This window comes from Coenobita brevimanus, chromosome 89 (assembly GCF_032717465.1).
Source record: "Coenobita brevimanus isolate Jiangsu-jjx chromosome 89, ASM3271746v2, whole genome shotgun sequence".
NCBI classification, from domain to species: domain Eukaryota; kingdom Metazoa; phylum Arthropoda; class Malacostraca; order Decapoda; family Coenobitidae; genus Coenobita; species Coenobita brevimanus.
In genome coordinates, this window is record NC_137042.1 from 14,907,852 (window position 1) to 14,931,791 (window position 23,940).

Sequence of the window (23,940 nt, forward strand, 5' to 3'; positions counted from 1 at the left end):
ACTAGAAAAACTGAATCTACCTACACTACAGGACAGAAGGAAAAGAGGAGACATGATTATTGTGTATAAATGTATATCAGGGAAGGAGAAAATAGACATAAATGAGTATATAACCTATGGGGATGCATCAGCAAGAGGACACTACAAAAAATTGCATAAAAAGAGAGGCAATAGAGATGTAAGGAAATTTAGTTTCCCAAAGAGGGCAATTGATCAGTGGAATGTGTGCCAAAGCAATTCATAAATTTAAGGATTATTCGATAAAAATGGTTCAAGACATTGGACAGTAAGAGCTTGACTCATTCCTGTAAAGGTACAATTTGGTACGAACAATTAGATAAGGTAAGAACACACACACACACACACACACACACACACACACACACACACACACACACACATATCGACAAGGGTCGAAATTAATGATTTCTTGAGAGAACATGAACCTGATGTCATGTGCTTTGTAGAGACCAAATTAAGAGAAGATATTGATGTTCATTTGGGAGATGGTAAATACAAACTGTGGAGAAAAGACAGAAAAGAAAAAAAGGGAGGAGGAGTGATGATAGCAGTGAAGAACAACATAAATGTAGATACTGTGGAAATGGGAGAAGGCAGGGCTGAAGTGATATATATGAAATTAGAAACTGGAGAGAATGTTAAGAGAGATATGGCGGTAGTGTATGTTCCCCCAAAGACGAGAGCATGGAAGGATGACGAATACCATGAGATGTTGTCAGATATGGCTAGCTACTTGCAAAAAATAATTGAGAAAAGCAATAATATAATTTTGGTGGGTGACTTTAATTGTAAAGAGGTGAACTGGGAGGAATGGTACTCGGGAGGCGGCGAGGATTCGTGGGGTACTATGTTATTAAATATAATAATGAATAATGTGATGACGCAGTGGGTCAAAGAAGAGACACGGTTTCGAGGTGAGGATACACCAGCAAGGTTAGATTTACTGTTCACCAAAGAACCCAATGTAATAGAATCATTGGAATATCTCTGTCCTTTGGGAAAAAGTGATCACGTGGTCATTGAGTTCCAGATGTTAATAGGAAACGTCGAGCCAAGAGACGAGCTTCATAGACAGGGAAGATACAACTTTGGCAAAGCAAGTTTTACAGGATTGAGAAACTTTTTTGAAAATGCGGATTGGAGAAAATTCAGAGAAATAAGAGAGATACAGAGGAAGTGGGATATCTTTCTAGACCTCTATAATTTGGGAGTGGAAAAATTTGTACCAAGAGTAAGAGGGAAAGAAAACAGGAAAAAGGAGTGGTTTAATAAAAGGTGTATGATAGCCAAAAAAAAGAGAGATAAGGCGTGGAACAATTGGAGAAAGAGAGGTAACGACAGAACAAAGGAAGAATATAAAAGAACAAGAAACGAATACACAAGAATACGTAGGGAAGAAGAAAGGAATTTTGAAAAAGGTATAATTGACAAATGCAAGGATGAACCCAAACTGTTTTATAGATTTGTTAATGGCAAACTGAAACCAAAGGAAGGAATCACCAAGCTGAAAGTAGATGGAGAGGTCTTTAAGGATGCGGCAATGCAAGCAGAAATAATGAACAAACGTTTCCAGTCAGTTTTCACTAAAGAAAAGGAGCTTGTGGAAGGGGAGGGAGTGATTAGAAATGTTCCGGTGATGAAAGATATAAAAGTGGAGGTGCAGGAAGTGTATAAATTACTGGAAACTCAAGATGTAAGGAAAGCCCCAGGACCTGATGGAATTTCTAATTGGGTACTGAAGGAATGCAGAGAACAACTGGCGGATAAAATTCACAGCTTAATTGTATGCTCACTGGAAGAGGGGAAAGTGCCAAAAGAATGGAAGAGGGCAAATGTGGTACCAATTTACAAGGGAGGAAACAGGGAAGAACCCCTGAATTATAGACCAGTGTCTCTAACCAGCATGGTCGCAAAATTGTGTGAGAGAATCCTGAAAGACAGATGGATAAAATATCTGGAAGAGATGAATATTTTGGCTGAATGTCAGTTTGGATTCAGAAGTGGAAGGTCATGTGTTTCAAACTTGTTGAGCTTTTACTCAAGAGCAATTGATGTGGTACAGGAGAGAGATGGTTGGGTGGATTGTGTGTACTTAGACTTAGAGAAGGCCTTTGACAAGGTACCTCATAAGAGACTAATGTGGAAACTAGAATATATAGGAGGACTAAAGGGGAAACTTCTGGAATGGATGAGAGACTTTTTGAGAGACAGACAAATGAGGACAGTAATAAAGGAAAAGATGTCTGGATGGAGGGAAGTAACAAGTGGAGTCCCTCAAGGCTCAGTGTTGGCGCCAGTAATGTTCCTGATTTACGTAAATGATATGGTAGATGGAGTGAACAGTTATGCGAGTCTGTTTGCTGATGATGTAAAGATCTTGAGGAAGATAGAGGTTGAGGAGGATTGTAAAATACTGCAGGAGGATTTGGATAAGATACACAATTGGAGCCGGACGTGGGAAATGAAATTTAATGTAAAGAAATGTAAAATATTGGAAATGGGTAAAAGTACCAGGAGACCATCACTGAATTATTTTTTGGGTAATGAATTAATCACAAAAAGGAGGGAAGAGAAAGATTTGGGAGTGCTGGTCCAAGATAGTTTGTCACCAGAAAAGCACATTAACAAGATAGTTGGAGAGACTTATAAGCTCTTGACTAACATAAGAGTAGCATTTCATTATGTGGATGAGGAGATGATGAAAAAATTGATAGTGGCCATGATCCGCCCCAGGTTAGAATATGCAGCGGTAGTGTGGTCCCCACACAAAAAGAAAGATATAAACAAGATTGAGAGAATACAAAGAACAGCAACCAAGATGGTCCCCAGTCTGACAGACCTGTCATACAGAGAGAGGCTGGAAAAACTGGATTTGCCTTCATTAGAGGAAAGGAGAAAGAGGGGAGACATGATTGCGGTGTTCAGGACCATGGTGGGAGTAGATAAAATTGACAAAGAAGATCTGTTTGTATGGGATAAGAGAGCAACAAGAGGACATGGAATGAAATTGAAAAAGTCAAGCTGCTTGAAGGATATCAAGAAATATAGCTTTCCTTACAGAAGTATAGACTTATGGAATAGCCTGGACAAAGAGATCGTCCAGTCTAAAAACTTAAACGAGTTTAAAGTTAAATTCGACTTATTGAGAAACAGCGACGGAAACCCACGAGCATAGTACATTCCGTGTATATCACAATTAGGTATATTCTTAAATATTTGGAATGACTTAGACAGAGAGGTGGTGCATGAGAAAAACATTCATGTGTGTAAAGGTAGACTTGATAAATGTGGATATGGAGACAGGACAACACGAGCATTGCTCAATTCCTGTATACTACAAATAGGTAAATACAAATAGGTAAATACACGACCAATGAGAGTCAAGTAGTCATCAGAAAGTGTAGTAAATGATATACACTCAACCCCCTGCTATCGCGCCTGATTGGTCACAGGAAACGCGCGTGATAGCTGAATACACAATAGCTGAACTGAACAATCAATGGGAAAATTTCTAATTGGTTTTTCGATGGCCCATTTTTCTAACTTTTAACCACTTTATGCCTACGATTTCCTGCCAATCTCTCCTCTAACATGAAACAAAGCATTATTATATTAATAATAACAGTATAATGAATAAATAAACAACATAAGAGGCCATCAAACTTTTATAAGGATTAAGGCTTGGGTGGTTTGATGAGTTCCGAGGCTTGGGAGTGGCTTAGTTGCCGCCAGATCTCTTTGGCTGTCTCCATTTCTTTAGCGTCCACAGCTAAAGGGGGTATCACATGGTACCTTATATCAGGAATGGCTGAGGAACATTTAAGTGGAACAAAACTTGGACACTATCACACATGTTCCTCACACTGTCGTCAGAGCCCTGTCTCAGTTGTAAACACGTTATTACTTTATCGACATCACAGTTTTTTCGGCATAAGAAATATTAACTCTTTATAAGGGTTTCAAAACGATTGATATTTATTCTAAAATTCAATATTAATAAGTACTGTATTCAGTGTTAGGCTAAATTTCATTGCTGTAATACGATATATTCTTTCGAACCGAATGGGTTTTGGTCACTGTTTTGCCCGTCGTGTCTTCGGCAGGAATCCGTTCAGATGCATTCCAAATGCCCGTGCTATAATTGGGAATTTTACCACGTTACCGTTCCGATTAACCATCGTATCCTCTGCAAACCTCGTATGAAGTGCCGTGTGAATAAGTTTCACTTAGCCTGTCTTCAAACTCGACGCGTGATAACGGTCTTGGGGTGCGTGATAGCATGTATGGTTGTGCATTTGATGTGTGCGTGATAGCAGATAAGCGTGATAGCTGAACGCGTGATAGCAGGGGGTTGAGTGTACTTAAAGTGACCTGGAAACTAAGCAAAGAAGCAGGGATGGATAATATTATAGTAAGAAAAGATTTGAATGAAGAAGAAAGAGAAGTTTTAAAATCTTTGAAGGAACAAGTAATGGAAGAAAATGATAAGAGGACAGAGGAAGAATGTAAAACCCTTTTTTGGAGAAGGATGGATATGAAAGTAAAGAAGTAGTATGTGAGGAACTGGAAGTGAAGGAAACTAAGGGGGATGGCTATGAATACGAAAAATAGAAGTTATTGGAGAGTTATAGATCAGAAATTGAGGAAATGGTACCGATGGAGAGAAGAGGGTATAAAAAACATCAAAAATAACTTGAAGGTGGTATATACTAATGCTGATGGTTTAATATCAGCAAGGCTTGAAATTAACGATTTCTTGAGGGTACATGAACCTGATGTCATGTGCTTTGTAGAGACCAAGTTAAGAGAAGATATTGATGTTCATATGCGAGATGGTAAATACAAACTGTGGAGAAGAGACAGAAAAGAAAAAAATGGGAGGAGGAGTGATGATAGCAGTGAAGAACAACATAAATGTATATACTGTGGAAATGGGAGAAGGCAGGGCAAAACTGATAAATATGAAATTAGAAACTGGAGAGAATGGTAAGAGAGATATGGCAGTAATGTATGTTCCCCCTAAGACAAGAGCATGGAATGATGATGAATACCAGGAGATGTTGTCAGATATGGCTAGTTATTTACAAAAAATAATTGAGAAAAACAGCAATATTATTTTGGTGGGTGACTTTAACTGCAAAGAGGTGAACTGGGAGGAATGGGACTCAGGAGGCAGCGAAGATTCATGGGGCACTATATCATTAAATATAACAATGAATAATATGATGATGCAGTGAGTCAAAGAAGAGACACAGTTCCGGGGTAAGGACACACCAGCAAGATTAGACTTACTGTTTACAAAAGAACCCGATGTAATAGAATCTTTGAAATATTTGTCATGTGGAAAAAGTGATAATGTTTTCATTGAGTTCCAGATGATAATAGGGAAAGTCGAGCCGAGAGATGAGCTTTATAGGCAGGGAAGATACAACTTTGGGAAAGCAAATTTTACAGAATTGAGAAAATTATTCGAAAATGCGGATTGGAGAAAATTCAGAGAAACAAGAGAGCTACAGAGGAAGTGGGATATCTTTCTAGACCTTTATAATTTGGGAGTGGAAAAATTTGTACCAAGAGTGTGGGGGAAAGAAAACAGGAAAAAGGAGTGGTTTAATAGAAGGTGTATGATAGCAAAAAAAGAGAGAGATAAGGCGTGGAAGACCTGGAGAAAGAGAGGTAACAACAGAACTAAGGAAGAATATAAAAGAACTAGAAATGAATACACAAGAATACATAGAGGAGAAGAAGAAAAGAATTTTGAAAAAGGTATAATAGACAAATGCAGGGATGAACCCAAACTGTTTTATAGATTTGATATTGGCAAACTGAAACAAAAGGAAGGAATCACCAAACTGAAAGTAGATGGAGTAAAAGTCCAATATTTCGGCATCCAATTCCCCGGCAAATCTGACATTTCGGCAGTTTTGAGAAATAGTCCCATTTACGAAAATCTCCGATCGTTCGGCAGATTCTCCGATTTTTTTCGTCAGTCTTGAAATTCTCCATGAGGCTCGCCAGCTAGCTACCCGCCTTTACCCGCCTTAGTGAGTGAGATAGTGAAAGTGATGGAACGAGTCTACCACTGCCATGAAGCTCAGAGGCTAGCTCTTTCTCCTATAGCATAAAGAGAGGACAAACATGTAGTGAGTCTAGCATGGGAAAGAGAATCTGTTTCGCTATTCTTCCGCCATTCTTCCGAGTTGTTGCCGTGCTGCTGCCGACTTCTCTTGATTCTTCTGTGTGCTTTGTGAACTTCGTACCGAAATACCTCTGAAATTACTATTCGAGTGTGCTGGGGACTTCTTCCAGCAGTAGCAGACTCCAATCAACCCCTTCTATTGTACATATGTAAATAAGGAACCTACTATAAGTTTAGGTAAGTGCATGTGAACTTGTAAGCCTACTGTACCATTACATTTATATACAGTATGTTCACTAATTTCTTTATTTTTCATATTCAGGTACTGTATAGTACTGTATTCATTACAGTATTGTACAGTATCAAACAGTATACAGTACTCTCTCCAAACACATTTGTAATGATATGAGTAATGATGATAGTGTTCATCGAAACATATAAGGTACTGAGTGGGTAGGGTTTTCGATAATTTGGCAATTTTGATATTTCGGCACTTGCCTGGTCCCATAGATGCCGAAAAATCGGACTTCTACTGTAGAAGGACAGGTCTATAAAGATGCGGCAGTGCAAGCTTATAACAAATGTTTCCAATTGGTTTTTACTAATGAAAAGGAGTTTGTGGAAGAGGAGGGAGTGATTAGCATCATCAGCAAACAGCAACACCGGAATCTTCCACATACCATCCTCATTCATTAGAGCCACCCCCACATCCACTGCCCTACCTTGCACGTCCTTTACAACCCAATCCATGTATATATTAAACGGCCATGGAGACATCACACAACCCTGTTTCAGTCCCACATTCAGATCAAAGAACTCACTCCGCTCACCACCCACTCGCACCGTAGCCCTAGCTCCATCGTACATACTCTTCACAGCACTCAACAATTTCCCCTCCACTCCATATATTCTTAATACCTTCCACATACCTTGCCTATCTATTCTGTCATAAGCATTCTCCAAGTCCATGAAGGCAGTATACACTTTCTTTCCCTTCTCTAGATAATTCTCCACTAAACATCTTGGAACAAATATCTGATCTACACACCCTTTTCCCTTCCTAAATCTCCCTTGTTCTTCTCCAACTAGCTCCTCTGTTATATGCCTAACCCTATCAATGAGTATTCTACCATATATTTTTCCAGTCACACTAAGAAGGCAAATACCCCTATGGTTACCACATACTTCTCTCACCCCTTTTCCTTTGTATGAAGGAACAATTATACCTGATTTCCACTGCGGCCACCCTTTGCGGGATTAGGCCGTCGGGCTATAGATAGACAGATAGGTAGATTAATTTAGCGATCGGATTGTCGCCACATACACAAATAACGGAGGCCACAGCATGTTTCATAAATACAATGTGTAACACTAGTTTTTGCAGATATTTGTAGAGGTGAAAGAATAAGTCATTCTGAGTAGAAAATCTTCCATACTTATAGGCATTTTAAGGTAAACTCTAGGTGTGAGGTGGATTTTAAAAATTATGCAACGTATCAGTGTCACACATCCCGGAGACGAGGCGGGTAGGGGAGGAGGAGCGAGGCTATCTAGGCGCCCTTGCAACTCGGTGAAATCATGATTGTTTAAATTATGATTATTAATGCATGTTATGGAACATTTCAGTACCTTTATCTGAAACGGGAAATGACGTTATTGATAGGCATTATGTAATTCACCGATAAGGATTACTTGAGGACAATATGGCTGTAATTAGCGTGAAAAATAATGTAAATATTTTGTGGCAATGTTTATTTGCCCCGACATGTTGAGAAACTGTAGAATGTTCAAACATTGGGATGTTTTCTGTATGAGGGGGAGGGCGCGCAATTTTTTACTTATTATCACTATTTTGACTCTATTGGATATGTTTATGTGAAGCTGCAGAACGTGGTGAATGTTTTTCGCGTATCCAATAGAGCCAGGTTTCCGGGGGCTTGAATGATGAGTGAATGGAAGCATGGCCCATTGCATTGGGCAAATTTGGGCTGTCTGGACATCGCTACTCCTCACCCTGCTCTTGGGTGGGAAAGGAGGTCCGGATGATGATGATGATAATCACTATTTTATTATTATTATTATTATTATTATTATTTTATATATATATATATATATATATTTGAAATTTTGCGCCCCTAAGAATTTTGCGCCAGGGGCAACCGCCCCTGTGGTCCCCCCCCACGCTCCGCCACTGAGTGGGGAGTCCGGAAAGTGGGCGTCTGGAAAGTATAGGGATTACTGTATTTACATTTCTATTTTATTTACAGTGTTATGCACTGTCACTTGCAGTAACTTATAAAACTATTTTCCACTGTTCAATTATATTTACATTCATTGCTTTCGTTGGCTATTTACGCATTATTTACATTTCCACTTGCACAGTTTTAGAGTCACCAGGAAGATCGTAGTCACTGTCCATCATTATCATTGATAAATTAGCCAGTTCACGTTTCACAGCAGAGTTACTTAACCCTTTACCCCTTCCCACATGAGGTTTAGTAGGGGTAGAGATCACAAGGCCCTTTGCAGGGGGCTAAGAAGTGGCGGAATTGGACAGGCGCGAATCCGATATGGTTTCACCTTGATAGACGACAGTAAACTGAATGATGTGGCCTAGGGGCAGGGAAAGGTTGACAATACCAGTGTGGTGACAGCTGCTAATTTATATGGTATGAAATGATTGGCAGGAAATCTAGACAGTACATAATAAATTATGTAGTTCCAGGTGAAAGTAAATATTACTTAGGCTTCTCCCTTCCTTTCTTATATGTATTTTTATTATGAGAACAGGTCATACGGCATATTTCAAGGGGAAATAAACAGGGAAAATTAGTGAATGAGTGCACGTGGTGTGTTGCCAGGTGATAATTAGCCCATTCCAGATGTGTGGCAGTATCAATTACCTTTTCTCTTTCTTTTATATATTATTTTGTATAAGAATAGGGCATAGGGCACATTTCAATGGATAAAATGAGTGGAAAAATCCGTCCAGGATTTGCGTAGTGCAGCGCAGCTGGGCAGGCGGGAGGAGAGGGTAATGGATGGGAGGGAAGGAGGGGAGTCAAGGACAGAGGAAAAATGGCTAAATTGTCAACAGTGGATGGGAGTACAGATGACATTAGCAGAACTGAGTATAGCTGGACACTGGTAGTACTGATAGATGATACTAGTCACCACTTGATAGCCCGGGTGAATTCGAAATAACACAGAATCACAAAAGTGACGCCTCGCGGTGTGATCCCTTGCTCCCGAGTGTCACGAAGGTGACGCCCCGTGGTTAAGAGGTTAAGGATGAGTGGGTTAAAACACAAGTTGAAAACACACTATTTTTTTCCTGTTTCTCCACACTGAGATCATTCAGTAGGTTGCCATCATGGCTGCCGCAGCCAAAGGGTTAAGGCATTTCCAGCAGCCAAGATTTGGCTGATCTGCATCATGGAGAGCTCTCATGGTGTTTCTGGTGTTGTTGACATTGGTGTACCCTCCTCTTGTCTCACCTCCTGTAATGCATCTTTGATAGATCCTGCAGTAATCATATCTTTTACTGTGGTTGCTTCATCAGCATTGTTAATTTCAGATATTATGGATATTAAAAGACAGCTCGCACTATTTGGGAATCGTTCTATTTGATCACATGCTAATTGGGACCTAGGTGTAGTTACTAATGTTTGTGAGGACCTGGATGCCGTGTTGTCCTAAATGTTTCAAGTGTAGGTTGCTAATGCCATCCAGCCCTGTGCTTTTTGAGTTCTTTATTTTTTTAATTATATTTGTCAGTTTTGGACTGAAAGGAGTTATACTGTATTGCGGTTGAGCAAAAAGGTTGTCATTGGAGTGAAGGTGCAAGTTGTTTACAAGATTCTTGTACATCCATGCTGTTAATAAGTCTAAATTCACTCTTGTAAAAATTGTACAGTAATAATTATCATGCAGTGAGGTAATAAAATGTGTCCATCCTCCACAAAAAGGGTTAATTGTTTTAAAATGTATAAGTCCTTTTGTTCGTAAGTCTATCTTTGCTCTTGTAGACAGTAAGTATTGTATCGCACTCTAAGATGATGAAACATGCCCCTCCCTCCCCTCAGCCGTGAAAAACAGTGTGCAACATTTGTTTTAATCAGTGTCCTAGTGTAAGCATATACATCAACATACAGCCATCTCTAGTTGGCACATTCACTCACTTTGTACTCCCATCACAAACTGTGGGTATGTGGTGCTTGCTTGCTTGGCTGTTGATGGCACAGGTGCAGGACATCATGCACTCTCCTGCACTGCCACTCACCACCACCACCACTCTTTCCAACACCTGTTATCTGTGTTTGCTAATTGCCATTGAAAAGGTGTATACAGGTTAGCCTCGCTATTCATTCAGGTTATGTTCATGGAAATTGATTGGATAACGATCATTTGTATAATGAGGCCATTATAGCATGGGTTCAGTGGGGATATGTTTGTGATGAAAAAGAAGTCTGAAAATAACTTTCAGTCACACCTAAACTGGTTATAAGTCTGGTTCAAGTCATATCATGGGTCCTCCCCTCCCCAGGCTAAATTTCCCTTTTTATGGAAATTCCTCTGATTCACCCTTTTTACTGCTGTCTTTAATCATTTTTGGTTGTGACAGGAAAAGGAGTAAGAGAAGGGGAAATTAAGTTATGGAAGGAGGAAAGGAAAGAAAGAGGAGTGAGAATTTGAGGGAGAGAAATGTATTGATACAGGGGAAATGGGAAAAAGGTAGTATGAGTAGGGTAGTCAGATGGAGAGAAGAGAGAAAATTGACGTGGTGGTCTGTTAACCCCTTAAGCGCGGGCATGTCGGAGGCGGTCCGTGCACCTCACGTGGGGATATTCGTGTTCCGACTGACTTTTTAAAAATATTTGCCAAAAATCAGTTATTAGTCCTAGAATGTTATAATTACATAAGCATATGGCACATACCTTCAGCTTTCCCCTGGGATGTATGTTGAGCCTTCGTTGACTACCGTAGGACTTGTGGAGACTTCTGAAATTGGGTTACGAAGTCTCCACTTTACACTTCCCGACACTCCGTAATATGGTTACCACTGCCTGATATTATAACTACAAACACTGTTCTATGAATTTCAAGTAGTTTGGAATCCATACTCCAAAAAAAAAACATTGTGAAAGCAATGTGAATTACGAGCACATACGAGCTTTCCTCCCGGGCTGGTTCCCCGATGGTATTCTGAGACGGAGCTGTCATTTATTATTTATAAACACACTCACACTTTATATTCCTAGTACTTTATTACACTTATTTATATATACAATATTTATCTATAAGTTTCTTTCAGTATTTGTAGTTTATTTTCACTCCAGGCATTCACTTTCTCGTGTATACCAGCATAGAGAGTGAAGTTGTCGCTTTCATTTTCATTACTTTCACTTTCACATTCATTACTCCTTGTCTATATACTCGTATTCTTATATTACTACTTATTTACATTTCTATTCACATTCTCTATTTTATTTACATTATTTACATTTCTATTTTACTTACTCTTTTATGCACTGTCACTTGCAGTAACTTATAAAACTATTTTCCACTGCTCAGTTATATTTACATTCATTGCTTTCACTTGCTGTTTACACATAATTTACATTTTCACTTGCACAGTTTTAGAGACCAGAAAGATCGTAGTCACTGTCCATCATTATCATTGATAAATTAGCTAGTTCACATTCCACAGCAGTCACTTAGCCTTTACCCCTTCCCACACAAGCTTTAGTAGGAGTAGAGGTCACGGACCTTTGCATGGGGCTAAAAAGCAGCGGAATGGGACAGGCGCGAATCCGACGTGATTTCACCTTGAAAGACGAGAGTAAACTGACTGCTGGGTCTAGGGGCAGTGAAGGGTTGCCAACGTCAGCGTGGTGAAAGCTGCTAATATATTCGCTATGAAATGATTGGCAGGAAATCTAGACAATACATAATAAACTAGGTAGTTCCAGGTGAATGTAAATATCATTTAGGCTTCTCCCTTCCTTTCTTATATATACAGGTATTTTTATTATGAGAACAGGTCATACAGCATATTTCAAGGGGAAATAAACAGAGAAAATTAGCGAACGAGTGCATGTGGGGTGTTGCCAGGTGATAATTAGCCAATTCCAGGTGCATGGCACTATCAATTACCTTTTTTCTTTTTACATATATTATTTTGTATGAGAATAAGGCATAGGGCTCATTCCTGTGGATGAAATGAGTGGAAAAATCCAGGCAAGATTTGCCTAGCGCTGCGCAACTGGGGCAGGCGGGAGGAGAGGGTAATGAAGGGGAGGTAGGGAGGGGAGTCAAGAATGGGGAGAAATGGCTAAATTGTCAACAGTGGATGGGAGAACAGATGACAATAGCAGCACTGACTATTGTTAGGCACTGGCAGTACTGACAGATGATACAAGCGACCACTTCAAAGCCAGGCGAATTCAAAATAACACAGAATCGCAAAAGTGACGCCCCGCGGTATGATCCATTGCACCAGAGCATCACGAAAGTGACACCCCACAGTTAAGAGGTTAAGGTGAGTGAGAGAGAAGTGAAAATAACCCATGCGTAACATAGAGAAGCTCATTTTTGCCTGTGCCTGCCTGTGTGAACGTTATCTTAGAAGACATTGGAGTGACGCAGAGTTTAATATTAATTCAGTACAGTACATCCCCACAGTACGCGAGTTCCGAGTACACGATCCCCCTTGTAGGCGAGGACCAATTTTTTTTTTAATTTTAGTGTATTTTTTATTAGCACGTGAATTGAACTCCTTGTAAGCGAGATGGGCAGCGAAGAGTGGCCCAAATCCGGAGTTACCCTGAGTACGCGACATTGCCCCCCCCAAGAACAGATAACGGTTGCCTACGCTCCGCCCACCTTGAGCAGGAGATAGCAGCAGAAAAGGCAGCAACACCAGTGATGGAGAGTGAAGATTTGACCATGATGGAGATCAGCAGGGTACTGTGTGCCCTTGATAAATTTAAGGAAGAATTCAAGGACATCGAATGCTCTCAGTTGCGAGTGGAGGAGGTGATGTCTTCACTGGACAGAACCTTCCGCTACTACACCAACAAGCACAACCAGGAAGTAAACAGACGGAAGCAAACACTCATCACCCGTTTCCTTCGGCTTGAAGTGAGGAATCATTCCCTTCAACATCAGAAGAGCCATATCCTGAGGAGGATCAAGAAGCTGATTTAATGTTTGAGGTGTCAGAAATAGACTTTGAAGGGTTTATGAACAAAGTGAGTGCATTAGGTAGTGAAAGTGTCGAAAATGCTGGTGACGAAAGTGGTGAGGAAGGTGGTGTATCGGGTGGTGTGGTGGGTGATGCAAGAGATGCACGCTAGGTGCCTCTTCCTGCCTCGGATCCTCTTCTTACCTCCGTCACACCTGTTGTCCTCTTGAGGTGAGCAGCCATATTCTTGTTGGTTTAGCTAACCCACTGCGTCCCGTTGACGTGAATAAATGTCCACAAGTTTTGTCACTGCCAATCCCATTGACGTACATAAACGCGAATCAATTGCAAGGTCCCTAATTTGCACAGTTTTCAATTTTCGCGAGTGATTTTTGGTACGTATACACTGGACACCTTCCTCTACATGATGCCAGGCAGGGACAATGCCTTACCCAGCATGACCTCCCCCCCCCCCACGCCATTGTCTTGACAATTCACCTGTTACCAGTGACCGGGCCTGTAAAGACATGTCATGCCACGGTACGAAATTCAGGGCCAGAGTGATTCCCCAATCGATGACAATGTGGAGGACAAACTTTACATAGCATTAGAGGAAGAAACAGTCAGAAATGATGATCAGGTAATGTCGCCAAAAAAGGTCAGGTATGTTGATGTGTTTGGTGAGTGAAACAGTGCTTATATTGCCTATATTACTGTGTGAAAACCAATATACTCTCATACTACATGTAAATTCGTACCAAATAAATAAATAAATACCATTTATGAGTGGTGTGGAATGGTTACCCTCCCAGAGAACTCGTTTTCTTTGGAGAAATCCTGATAGAAAACACGGTAAGGTGAGGAGGTACTGCTACTTGTGTCGAGTATTTTAAACCTCAGGTGAGCGATATCTGTATGAATTTTTGATGTTTCTCACCAAAAGCAGAGAATTGAGCCAAAAAAATTTTTTTTCCAAAAATAGTCGGGATTGGGGGGAGTCAGTGGTGGAAAAGTGGTTGGGACGGGGCGGGTTAAGCCATATCCTTGTTGATTTACCTCGTAAAGCCATAATCTTGTTGGTTTACTTTATCTTAGGTACTATGTCTTAGTTTCCCTGTATAGTACAATACTTAGGTCTGAAAGGCATCTTAAGGGTTGCCCATGAAGGGGGGTGGTGCCCATATGTAATTTTTCCTATAAGTTTATGTATTTACAGTACGCAAATTCCTAGTATGCGACGTCCTCTGCCACCTACATAGGCGCGTACTAGGGGGATGTACTGTAATGTCCTTGTTTATTTAGTTTTCTGTAATTCCCTCCATTATTGCTTTGGATATGCCAGGAAAAGGATGAAGAGAGGAGGATAGAAGTAACAGGAGGAGGAAAGACAAGAAAGAGAAAGTAGAAGAGAGAAAAGGAAAAATGTACGGGAGCAGGGAACGTTAGAGAAAGTTAGGGAGAGTGGGAGAGAAGAGAGTAAATTGATACGTGGTGGTCTGTTAGAATGAGTGAGAGAGAAAAAAGTAACCCTTATGTGCCTCACATAAGGTCCATTTTTCCCTGTGTGCCCATGTAAACATTAATAAAGAGTGTGGAATGACACAGCTTTAATATTTCCCTTTTTAATCAGTTACCTGTGATTCCTCTTTTATTGTTTCATTTTATAACCTTTAGATGTCACAGACACAGGAATAAAAGAGAGGGATAGAAGTAACAGAAGGAGGAAAGGAGAAAATAGAAAAAGAGAAGTGTACGGAAATAAGAAAAGTGGGAGAAGGGTAGAGTGAGAGAAAAATAACAATTTTGGGCTATATACAAGATTTTATCCACATATTATATGCATTAAGCCACATTATTGTCACTGACACTGACACACCTGAGAGTGTCTATCTATCTATCCATCTATTGCCAGATGCCTTAAATCTGTAAGGGGTAGCCACAAACAAATCACCTCCATGTTACCCTGTCTCCTGCCATTTCATTGCCCACCCCCCAGTTCACACCCCCCTCTCTGATGTACCTCTCCACTTCATCCCTCAGTCTCATCCTCGATCTCCACTTCACTCACATATACTTTTCATGTTACTGTCTCACTCTTCGTCCTTTCCACATGGCCAAACCACCTGTGTATTTCTCCTGACACTTTCTATCACATCCATATCCACACCACAACTCTCCTTCCCTCCCTCATTTGTCAGTCTGTCTCCCCATGTAATTTCACATACTTCTCTCAAATAACTCATTTCCACTGCTGTCAGTCTTGACTTGTGCCCATCCAACAAGGTCCACGCTTCACTCCCATATGTTAGAGTCGGTATCACGGTACTGTCATGCAGCGAATTTTTTACTTCCATGCTCACTTACCTATTTCTTATCACTGCTTTCAGTGAACCAGCAACCTTTCTTCCTTGTTGTACCTTTTCAAGCACTTCATCCTCCAAACTTCCATCCTTACACAGCACACTGTCCAAGTACACTACTTAAATGCACTCACATTTTCCATTTCCACATCATCCAACCTCACTGTGCATTCAGTGACTTCATTTCTGCTGAAAACCACAACTTTACTTTTCCCTACTTCACCCGTAGATAGCTTTTCTTACACATTCTGCCAGTCATCAAGCCTTGCAATACCCCTTCATCTTCACTTAACAATACAGCATCGTCTCTAACAACAGAACAGGAAGTTTCCAAATGCAGCCCTCTCTCATTAGGGCCTCTCCAGCATCCACTGCCCTACCTTGTATCTCTTTTATAACCCCATCCATATACAGATTTAACAACCATGGAGACTTAACACATCCATGTTTCATTCCAACATTCAGATAGAAAAATTCACACTTCATCATCCACATGCACTGCAGCCTTAGCACTCTCATACATACTCTTCACGGCATTCAGCAGCTTCCTATTTACTCCATATATTCTTGATGTTTTCCATATTTCTTCTCTGTCCACTCTGCTATATGCTTTCTCCAAATCCATGAGGGCTGCATACAACTTCTATCCCATCTCAAGAAACTTTTCCACTAAAGACCTTAGGATGCTTGTCGATCTATGCAACCTCATCCCTTCCTAAAACCTCCTTGTTCTTCTCCACCTAATTTCTCTGTTATTTCCCTAACTCTGTCAGTAAGTGTCCTACCAAATACTTTTCTGTTGCACTAAGAAGACAAATGTCCCTATAATTACCACACACTTCTTTTTTTCCTTTTTCCTTGTACAAGGGAATAATTATACCTGACTTTCAGTCATCCGGTACTCTACCTTCCTCCCAGGCCAATCTGCACATCCTCCACATCCATTCTACTACTGTTACTCCCCAGTACTTCATCATTTCACCATACACTTCATCAATTCCTGGGGGTATTCCCATTTTGACTTTATTCATTGCTTCCACTACAGTCAGTCATCAAGGATTGTGACATTAGTGACCCAACAAGGACCATGCTACTTAAACACTCATTAAACAATATGTTTGTATGTATGACAATACAGTGTGTTCTGGTGGCTTTCCAAAACTCCCAGTTTTACCCCTTCTTGCCACCCTGTGCCATATAGATTACCCCTACTTATACCCACCATCAGGTAAAACATTGATAGAGATATAACTGTTGTAATTAAGGACATGAATGGTATTAAAATAGCATTAACAAAGACCAAAGTTAGGCTTGGTACCCATGTGTTGTTCATGCTTAGCTCTGCGGCACTTTTCCCCCGACCCCACCCCCAGTGTTGTTCTTGTCATTGTTGAGATACTGCTGCTCCTGCTTTTCATTCTTCAGCATCTAAGTCAAATCCTTCAATGTCCAGAGCTGAAACAACGGAGTTGATTTCGTCGCTGGAGATGGACGTACCCGGATGTATGCCAGCCAGTCTTGGTGAGTCTGGTGGTTGATGTCACTGCATGTGACTTTCAGATTGCGTTGCCAGGCCTGCTGATACTTCCCATGTAACCTCGAGGTTTTTCCCTTGTTGATTATGACTTGTCGCATTATGCTGACTGTGCAAGAACAAAAATGCGTTACTCAATCGTGTGTTACTCAAGGATTGACTGTACTTCCATCTTAGTAATCTCTTCCTCCCTTCTCATCTCTTCTCTCATCCCAGCCACTTCTACTTGCATTACTTTCATTCACTGTGTGTAACAGTTCATGAAAGTGTTCTCTCCATCTGCTCACTTCTTCTCCCATCGCCACTATCAATTTACTATTTTTATCTTTTATTCCCCTACTACTGTACCTTCTTTATCACCCTGTCAGACTCTCTTTACCTCCTTCCAGAACATTTTCATACATTCCCTCCGCTTTACACTAAAATTCCTTCCAAATTCTTCATCCATTCTTCTTCTATCTATCTATCTATAGCCCGACGCCCTAATCCTGCAAAGGGTGGCCGCAGACAAAACGCCTCCAAGTCACTCTGTCACCCACCATTTGACTCCCCTCCCCCCAACTCACCCCCCCCTCCCTCATATACCTCTCAACTCCATCCCTCCACCTCATCCTCGGTCTACCCCTCCCTCTCCCTCCCTCCACCTCACCTACATACACCCTCTTAGTCAGTCTTTCATTCTCCATCCTCTCCACATGTCCAAACCACCTCAGTGTATTTCTCCTAATCTTTTCAACCACATCCACATCTACCCCACAACGTTCCTTCACTTCTTCATTCGTCAACCTGTCCCTCCACGTCACTCCACATGCTCCTCTCAAGTAACTCATTTCCACTGCTCTCACTCTTGACTTGTTCCCCTCTTGCAAGGTCCACGCCTCGCTTCCATACGTCAGGGTAGGGATCACAATACCATCATGCAGTTACTTCTTAACTTCCATACTCACCTCCCTATTTCTCATCACTGCTTTCAGTGTGCCAACAACCTTCCTTCCCTGCTGTACCCTTTCATGTACTTCATCCCCCAGAGTTCCATCCTTACTCATCACACTACCCAAGTACTTGAATGCACTCACATTCTCCATATCCTCACCATCCAACCTCACTGCACACTCTGTGACTTCATTCCTCTCAAACACCATAACTTTACTTTTGTTTACATTAACTTTCAGCTTCCTCCTCCTACACACTGTCCCAAATTCATTCACCAAACCTTGCAACTCCCATTCATCTTCACTCAACAATACTGTATCATCAGCAAACAGCAACACCGGAAGCTTCCAAATCTCACCCTCATTCATTAGGGTCACCCCCACATCCACTGCCCTACCTTGTACCTCCTTTACAACCCCATCCATATATATATTAAACAGCCATGGGGACATTACACACCCCTGTTTCAGTCCCACATTGAAATCAAAGAACTCACTCAGCTCACCATCCACTCGCACCGAAGCTCTAGCTCCCTCGTACATACTCTTCACAGCACTCAACAATTTCCCCTCCACTCCATATATTCTTAATACCTTCCACATACCTTTCCTATCTATTCTGTCATAAGCTTTCTCCAAGTCCATGAAGGCAGTATACACTTTCCTTCCCTTCTCTAGATACTTCTCCACTAATCATCTTAGAACAAATATCTGATCTACACACCCTTTTCCCTTCCTAAATCCCCCTTGCTCTTCTCCAACTAGCTCCTCTGTCATATGCCTAGCCCTATCAATGAGTATTCTACCATATATTTTACCAGTCACACTAAGAAGGCAAATACCCCTATGGTTACCACATACTTCTCTCTCCCCTTTTCCTTTGTACAGAGGAACAATTATACCTGATTTCCAGTCCTCTGGAACCCTTCCCTCTTCCCAAGCCAATCTACACAACTTCCATATCCACTCCACAACAATCTCACCCCCATACCTAAGCATTTCACCACACACTCCATCAATTCCTGGGGCCTTTCCCAGCTTAATCTTCTTCATCGCTTCCACTACTTCCGACCTACTGATCTCTTCCTCCCTCCTCTCATCTCTTCTTCTCCCAGCCATTCCCCAACCACTTATACTCACACTGCTCTCACTCTCTACATTCAACAAATCCTCAAAGTGCTCCTTCCATCTCCTCAATTTCTCTCTCTTCTCCACCAACAATCTATTATTCCTATCTTTCACTCCCCTACTATTTCCCCTTTCACACTGCCTTACTTTCTTTACCTTCTTCCAAAACAATTTCTTACTCTCCCTCCATTTCACACTCAGATTCCTCCCAAACTCTTCATCCACTTTCTTCTTACTCTCCTTCACCAGTCTCTTAACCTCCCTTCTCCATTCTTCTTACTCTCTCTTATTAATCTTTTCGCCTCTTTCTTCCTCTCTACATACAGTATAACTCTGTTCCATCTCTCAACTTCCTCCATGCCCCTCTTTCCCATCCACTTTTTATATGCTTTCTCCTTTTGCACTACAGCTTGTCTCACCTCTTCATTCCATCATGCTGTTCTTTCCCCCTCCTTTCATCTTCACTCCACACGTCATTTCACATGATGCACCGAAATATTCTCTGAATGTCTTGCACACACTTTCCACTGCCCCCATCTGCTCCAGATCATATTTACCCAATTGCTCCTCCACTTCTCTCTCATATTCTGCTTTTTTTTTTTTTCTTTCCTTTTTTCCCACTTGCAACCTTTCCACCTTCCTTGTATAGACTGCCGTTCTCTCCTTCTATTCATCCAACGCATTTGTATCATGACATTCACCACCTCCAGATGATGGTCAGAAAGTCCACTCCCCCAACCTCTGTACACTCACATCCAGTACAGACATATTAGTCATTGCATTCCATTCATTCAGTACACCATCCACCCTTCTCATCACTTGCCATGTATACATGTGGATCATTTTGTGCCTAAAGAGGGTATTGACTATCACCAACCCCCTACCTGCACAGATGTCTACTAGAGCACTGCCATTCACATCCACGTCTGCAGGCACACCCCACGCATCAACTACTCCATCGACCTCCACATTCTCTACTGTTCCGTTCATATCTCCAGTCAAAAATACTCTCATTCCTTTCAAACTTTTCCACACACGCTTCCACATTTACCCCAGAACTCTTCTTTCACTCTGCTCGCACTGTCTTCCTTAGACGCATACAAACATAATTGCTCACGCTTGTATTCCTACATTCACTCTTACCTACACAATCCATGAATCTACTGGTCCATACTTTTTTATACTCTTCTTCCATCTCTTGCACACAACAACACATTGACCCTCTTTTGCTCCTCCTTTCTCACCTACTGCTGCACATACACCTAATTCATACTCCTGCTCTCTCACATTGTCACATCTCCATTTAGGCTCAGTCAATCCACGTATGTCCACTTCTGCATCCTCAAGCACCAGGACAATGTCTCTCTCATTCACCTCATTATTTGCACCCTTGACAATCTACGTTGAAACCCGCACCACGTCCTTTGTATGGTCCTTGATTGTCACCTGAATGTCAGTCGTGGTCCGAGGCATTTTGTTTGTTATTTTAGTTAGTTCTTTTCTGGAGAGGGGCACTAACCCTCCGCCAACCCACTTGTTGACACGTAGGAAACATGTATTGGTCACCCGAGAGTGACTGGGTTTAAAGGCCATCTTGGACTTAAGCTTGCATATCTGCAACCGCTGAAGCTTTGTGGGGGATCATAGTGATTGTATAAGCAAACAGTGGCCGATCAGATAGTGGGAAAGGTGTTAAAATAAGTAAGATTGGTTAAGCAGATGATCGGACAGTGATCAGTTTGATGGCAAGGTTGATCTGTATTTCCGCATACTGTTACCGGCATCATTTGTAAGTAGAGGCCTGTGTTTACAAGTTAACCCTCTTCATATTGTGGATTTTCTGTAGCTATAAATAGGTGCTTGATATTTAGACTTGCCAGCATCAAACAGTGCTTGTAAGGGGAATGTGCAGGGAGATGAAATCAAATCATTGTTTGTAACTATATGTTTATATTTGCAGACACTAATGTGCAAGTGTTTTCTGTGCATCCTGGAGCAGTACAGAGCAACCTTACACGCCACGTTTTTGGGGAGTGGACAGCTATTCCTTTCTGGTGGATTATATCACTCTTCATTAAGACCACTGCTGAAGGGGCACAGACTACCCTATACTGTGCTCTAGAAGCACACCAGGAGGAGCCACACTATTTCAGGTATGGCATCATTGTTATCATTGTGACCTTCTTGTCCATTTTCTCCTTTTTCTCCTTTATCTTCTTGTTTTTCTCCATTTTCTCCTTTTCCTTCTTCTTTTTCCTCCTCTTCCTCCTCATACTTTGTCTTCTTCCTATTATTATTATTATAATTTTTATTATTATTACCTTGCTAGACAGAGTCTGATGAGTATTGTTTTTGGTCGAGTTTGTTTGTTTGCATGTTTATTTGTAGTAGTTGTTCCCTAGGCAGTCTGGCCGAACAGCCCCGTGTGTGTGTTTGTTAGCAACATTACTGAAAAACAGCTGAATGAAATTACATGAAACTTTCAGGATATGTGGGCATTTGTCTGCAAAGAAAGTGATTGAATTTTGTAGGTAATCTAGTGACCATGAAAAGTCAAAATCAAGGTTACGGATTTTCAGAGGGCTATAACTTAAAAACGGTTGAAGATACAGATAATTTCTATTAGGAACATACAGGAACTCGTAATATGGGCTTTCATTTGGCACCAAGACCAAATGAAATAGAGAAATAGATGAAGGGAAGGACAGGAGGAAGTAGTTCATACAAGTAGGGTGGAAAAGTTACAAGAGGATGCAAAAAAAGCAGAATATAAGAGAGAGGTGGAGGAGCGGTTGGGTAAATATGGATTGGAGCAGATGGGGGACGTGGAGGTTATGTCCAAGATATTTACAGAAGAAATCTATGCCGCATGTGAGGTGGTGTGTGGTGTTAAGAGAATATGAAAGGGGGTGCAGGGAACAGCATGGTGGAATGAAGAGGTGAGACAGGCTGTAGCACAAAAGAATAAAGCATATATCGAGTGGATGAGAAACAGGGGCATGGAAGAAGTTGAGAGATGGAAGAAAGAGTTATATGTAGAGAGGAAGAGAGAGGTGAAGAGATTAGCAAGAGAGAGTAAGAAGAGAGTGGATGAGGAATTTGGAAGGAGTTTGAGTGTAAACTGGAGGGAATGTAAGAAAATGTTATGGAAAGAGATGAAGAGAGTTAGACAGGGTGTTAAAGAAGTTAGTCGGGAAGTGAAGGATAAAAATGGTAGATTACTAGTGGAGAAGGGAGAAAAAGTGAGCAGATGGAGTGAACACTTTAAGGAACTGTTGAGCGTAGAGAATGAAAGTAATGTGAATATAAGTGGCTGGGGAATGGCTGGGAAAAGGAGGGATGTGAGGAGAGAAGAAGAAATCAGTAGGATGGAAGTTATGGAAGCAGTGAAGAAAGGCAAAATGGGGAAAGCTTCAGGAATTGATGGAGTGTGTGTTGAAATGCTGATGCATTGGATGTGGAAGATGTGCAGATTGGCCTATTAGAATGGATGTGGAAGATGTGCAGATTGGCCTGGGAGGAAGGTAAACTCCCAGAGGATTGAAAGTCATATATTATTGTTCCCCTGTACAAAGGGAAAGGGGAAAAAGACATGTGTGGTAATCACAGGGGCATTTGTCTTCTTAGTGTATGAGGAAAAGTATGTGGTAGGATACTTATTGACAGAGTTAAGGAAATAACACAGGAATTAGTTGGAGAAGAACAGGGAGGCTTTAGGAAGGGAAGAGGTTGTGTAGATCATATATTCATTCATAGGTCTTTAGTGGAAAAGTTTCTAGAGAAGGGAAAGAAGTTGTATGTGGCCTTCATAGATTTGGAGAAAGCATATGACAGGGTAGATAGATAAGGATTGGAGAAAGTATTAAGAATATATAGAGTAAATAGAAAATTGTTGAATGCAGTGAAGAGTACAGTATGTATGAGGGTGCTACGGCTGCAGTGCTTGTGGATAGTGAACTGGGTGAATTTTTCTGTGTGAAGGTTGGATTGAAACAGGTATGTGTCATGTCTCCATGGTTGTACAATCTGTATATGGATGGGGTTATAAAAGAGATACAAGGTAGGGCAGTGGATGCTGGAGAGGCGCTAATGAGAGAGGGCAGTATGTGGAAACTCCTTGTACTGTTGTTTGCAGATGATACTGTGTTGTTAAGTGAAGATGAAGGGGAGCAGCAAGACTTTGGTGAATAAGTTTGGGATTGTGTGTAAGAAATGGAGTCTAAAGGTGAATGTAGGGAAGAGTAAAGTTATGATCTTCGAGATAAATGAAGTCAGTGAATGTACAGTGAGGTTGGATGAGGAGGACATGGAAAATGTCAGTGCATTTGAGTACTTGGATAGTGTGATGTGTAAGGATGGAAGTTTAGTGGGTAAAGTGCTTGAAAGGGAACAACAAGGAAAAAAGGTTGCTGGTTCTTTGAAAGCAGTGACAAGAACCAGGGAAGTGAGCATGGAAGTGAAAAAGTTACTGCATGACAGTATTATGATACCAACTCTAACATATGGAAGTGAAGCTCGGACCTTGTTGGAGGGACACGAGCCAAGAGTGAGGGCAGTGGAAATGAGTTATCAGAGAGGAGCATGTAGAGTCACATGGAGAGTCAGACTGACAAATGAGGAAGTAAAGGAGCATTGTGGTG

General features: G+C 41.2%; 1 protein-coding gene across 1 annotated transcript in view; it reads left to right on the top strand.

Annotated features, from left to right (window-relative positions):
• Positions 1 to 23,940, top strand: part of LOC145411445 (retinol dehydrogenase 11-like) — a 272,754-nt gene that overhangs the window by 243,140 nt on the left and 5,674 nt on the right. Inside the window, exon 6 of the mRNA XM_080281487.1 lies at positions 21,261 to 21,453. Within this exon, the coding sequence (XP_080137613.1) occupies positions 21,261 to 21,453 (193 nt within the window). The remainder of the gene's footprint in view (positions 1 to 21,260; positions 21,454 to 23,940) is intronic.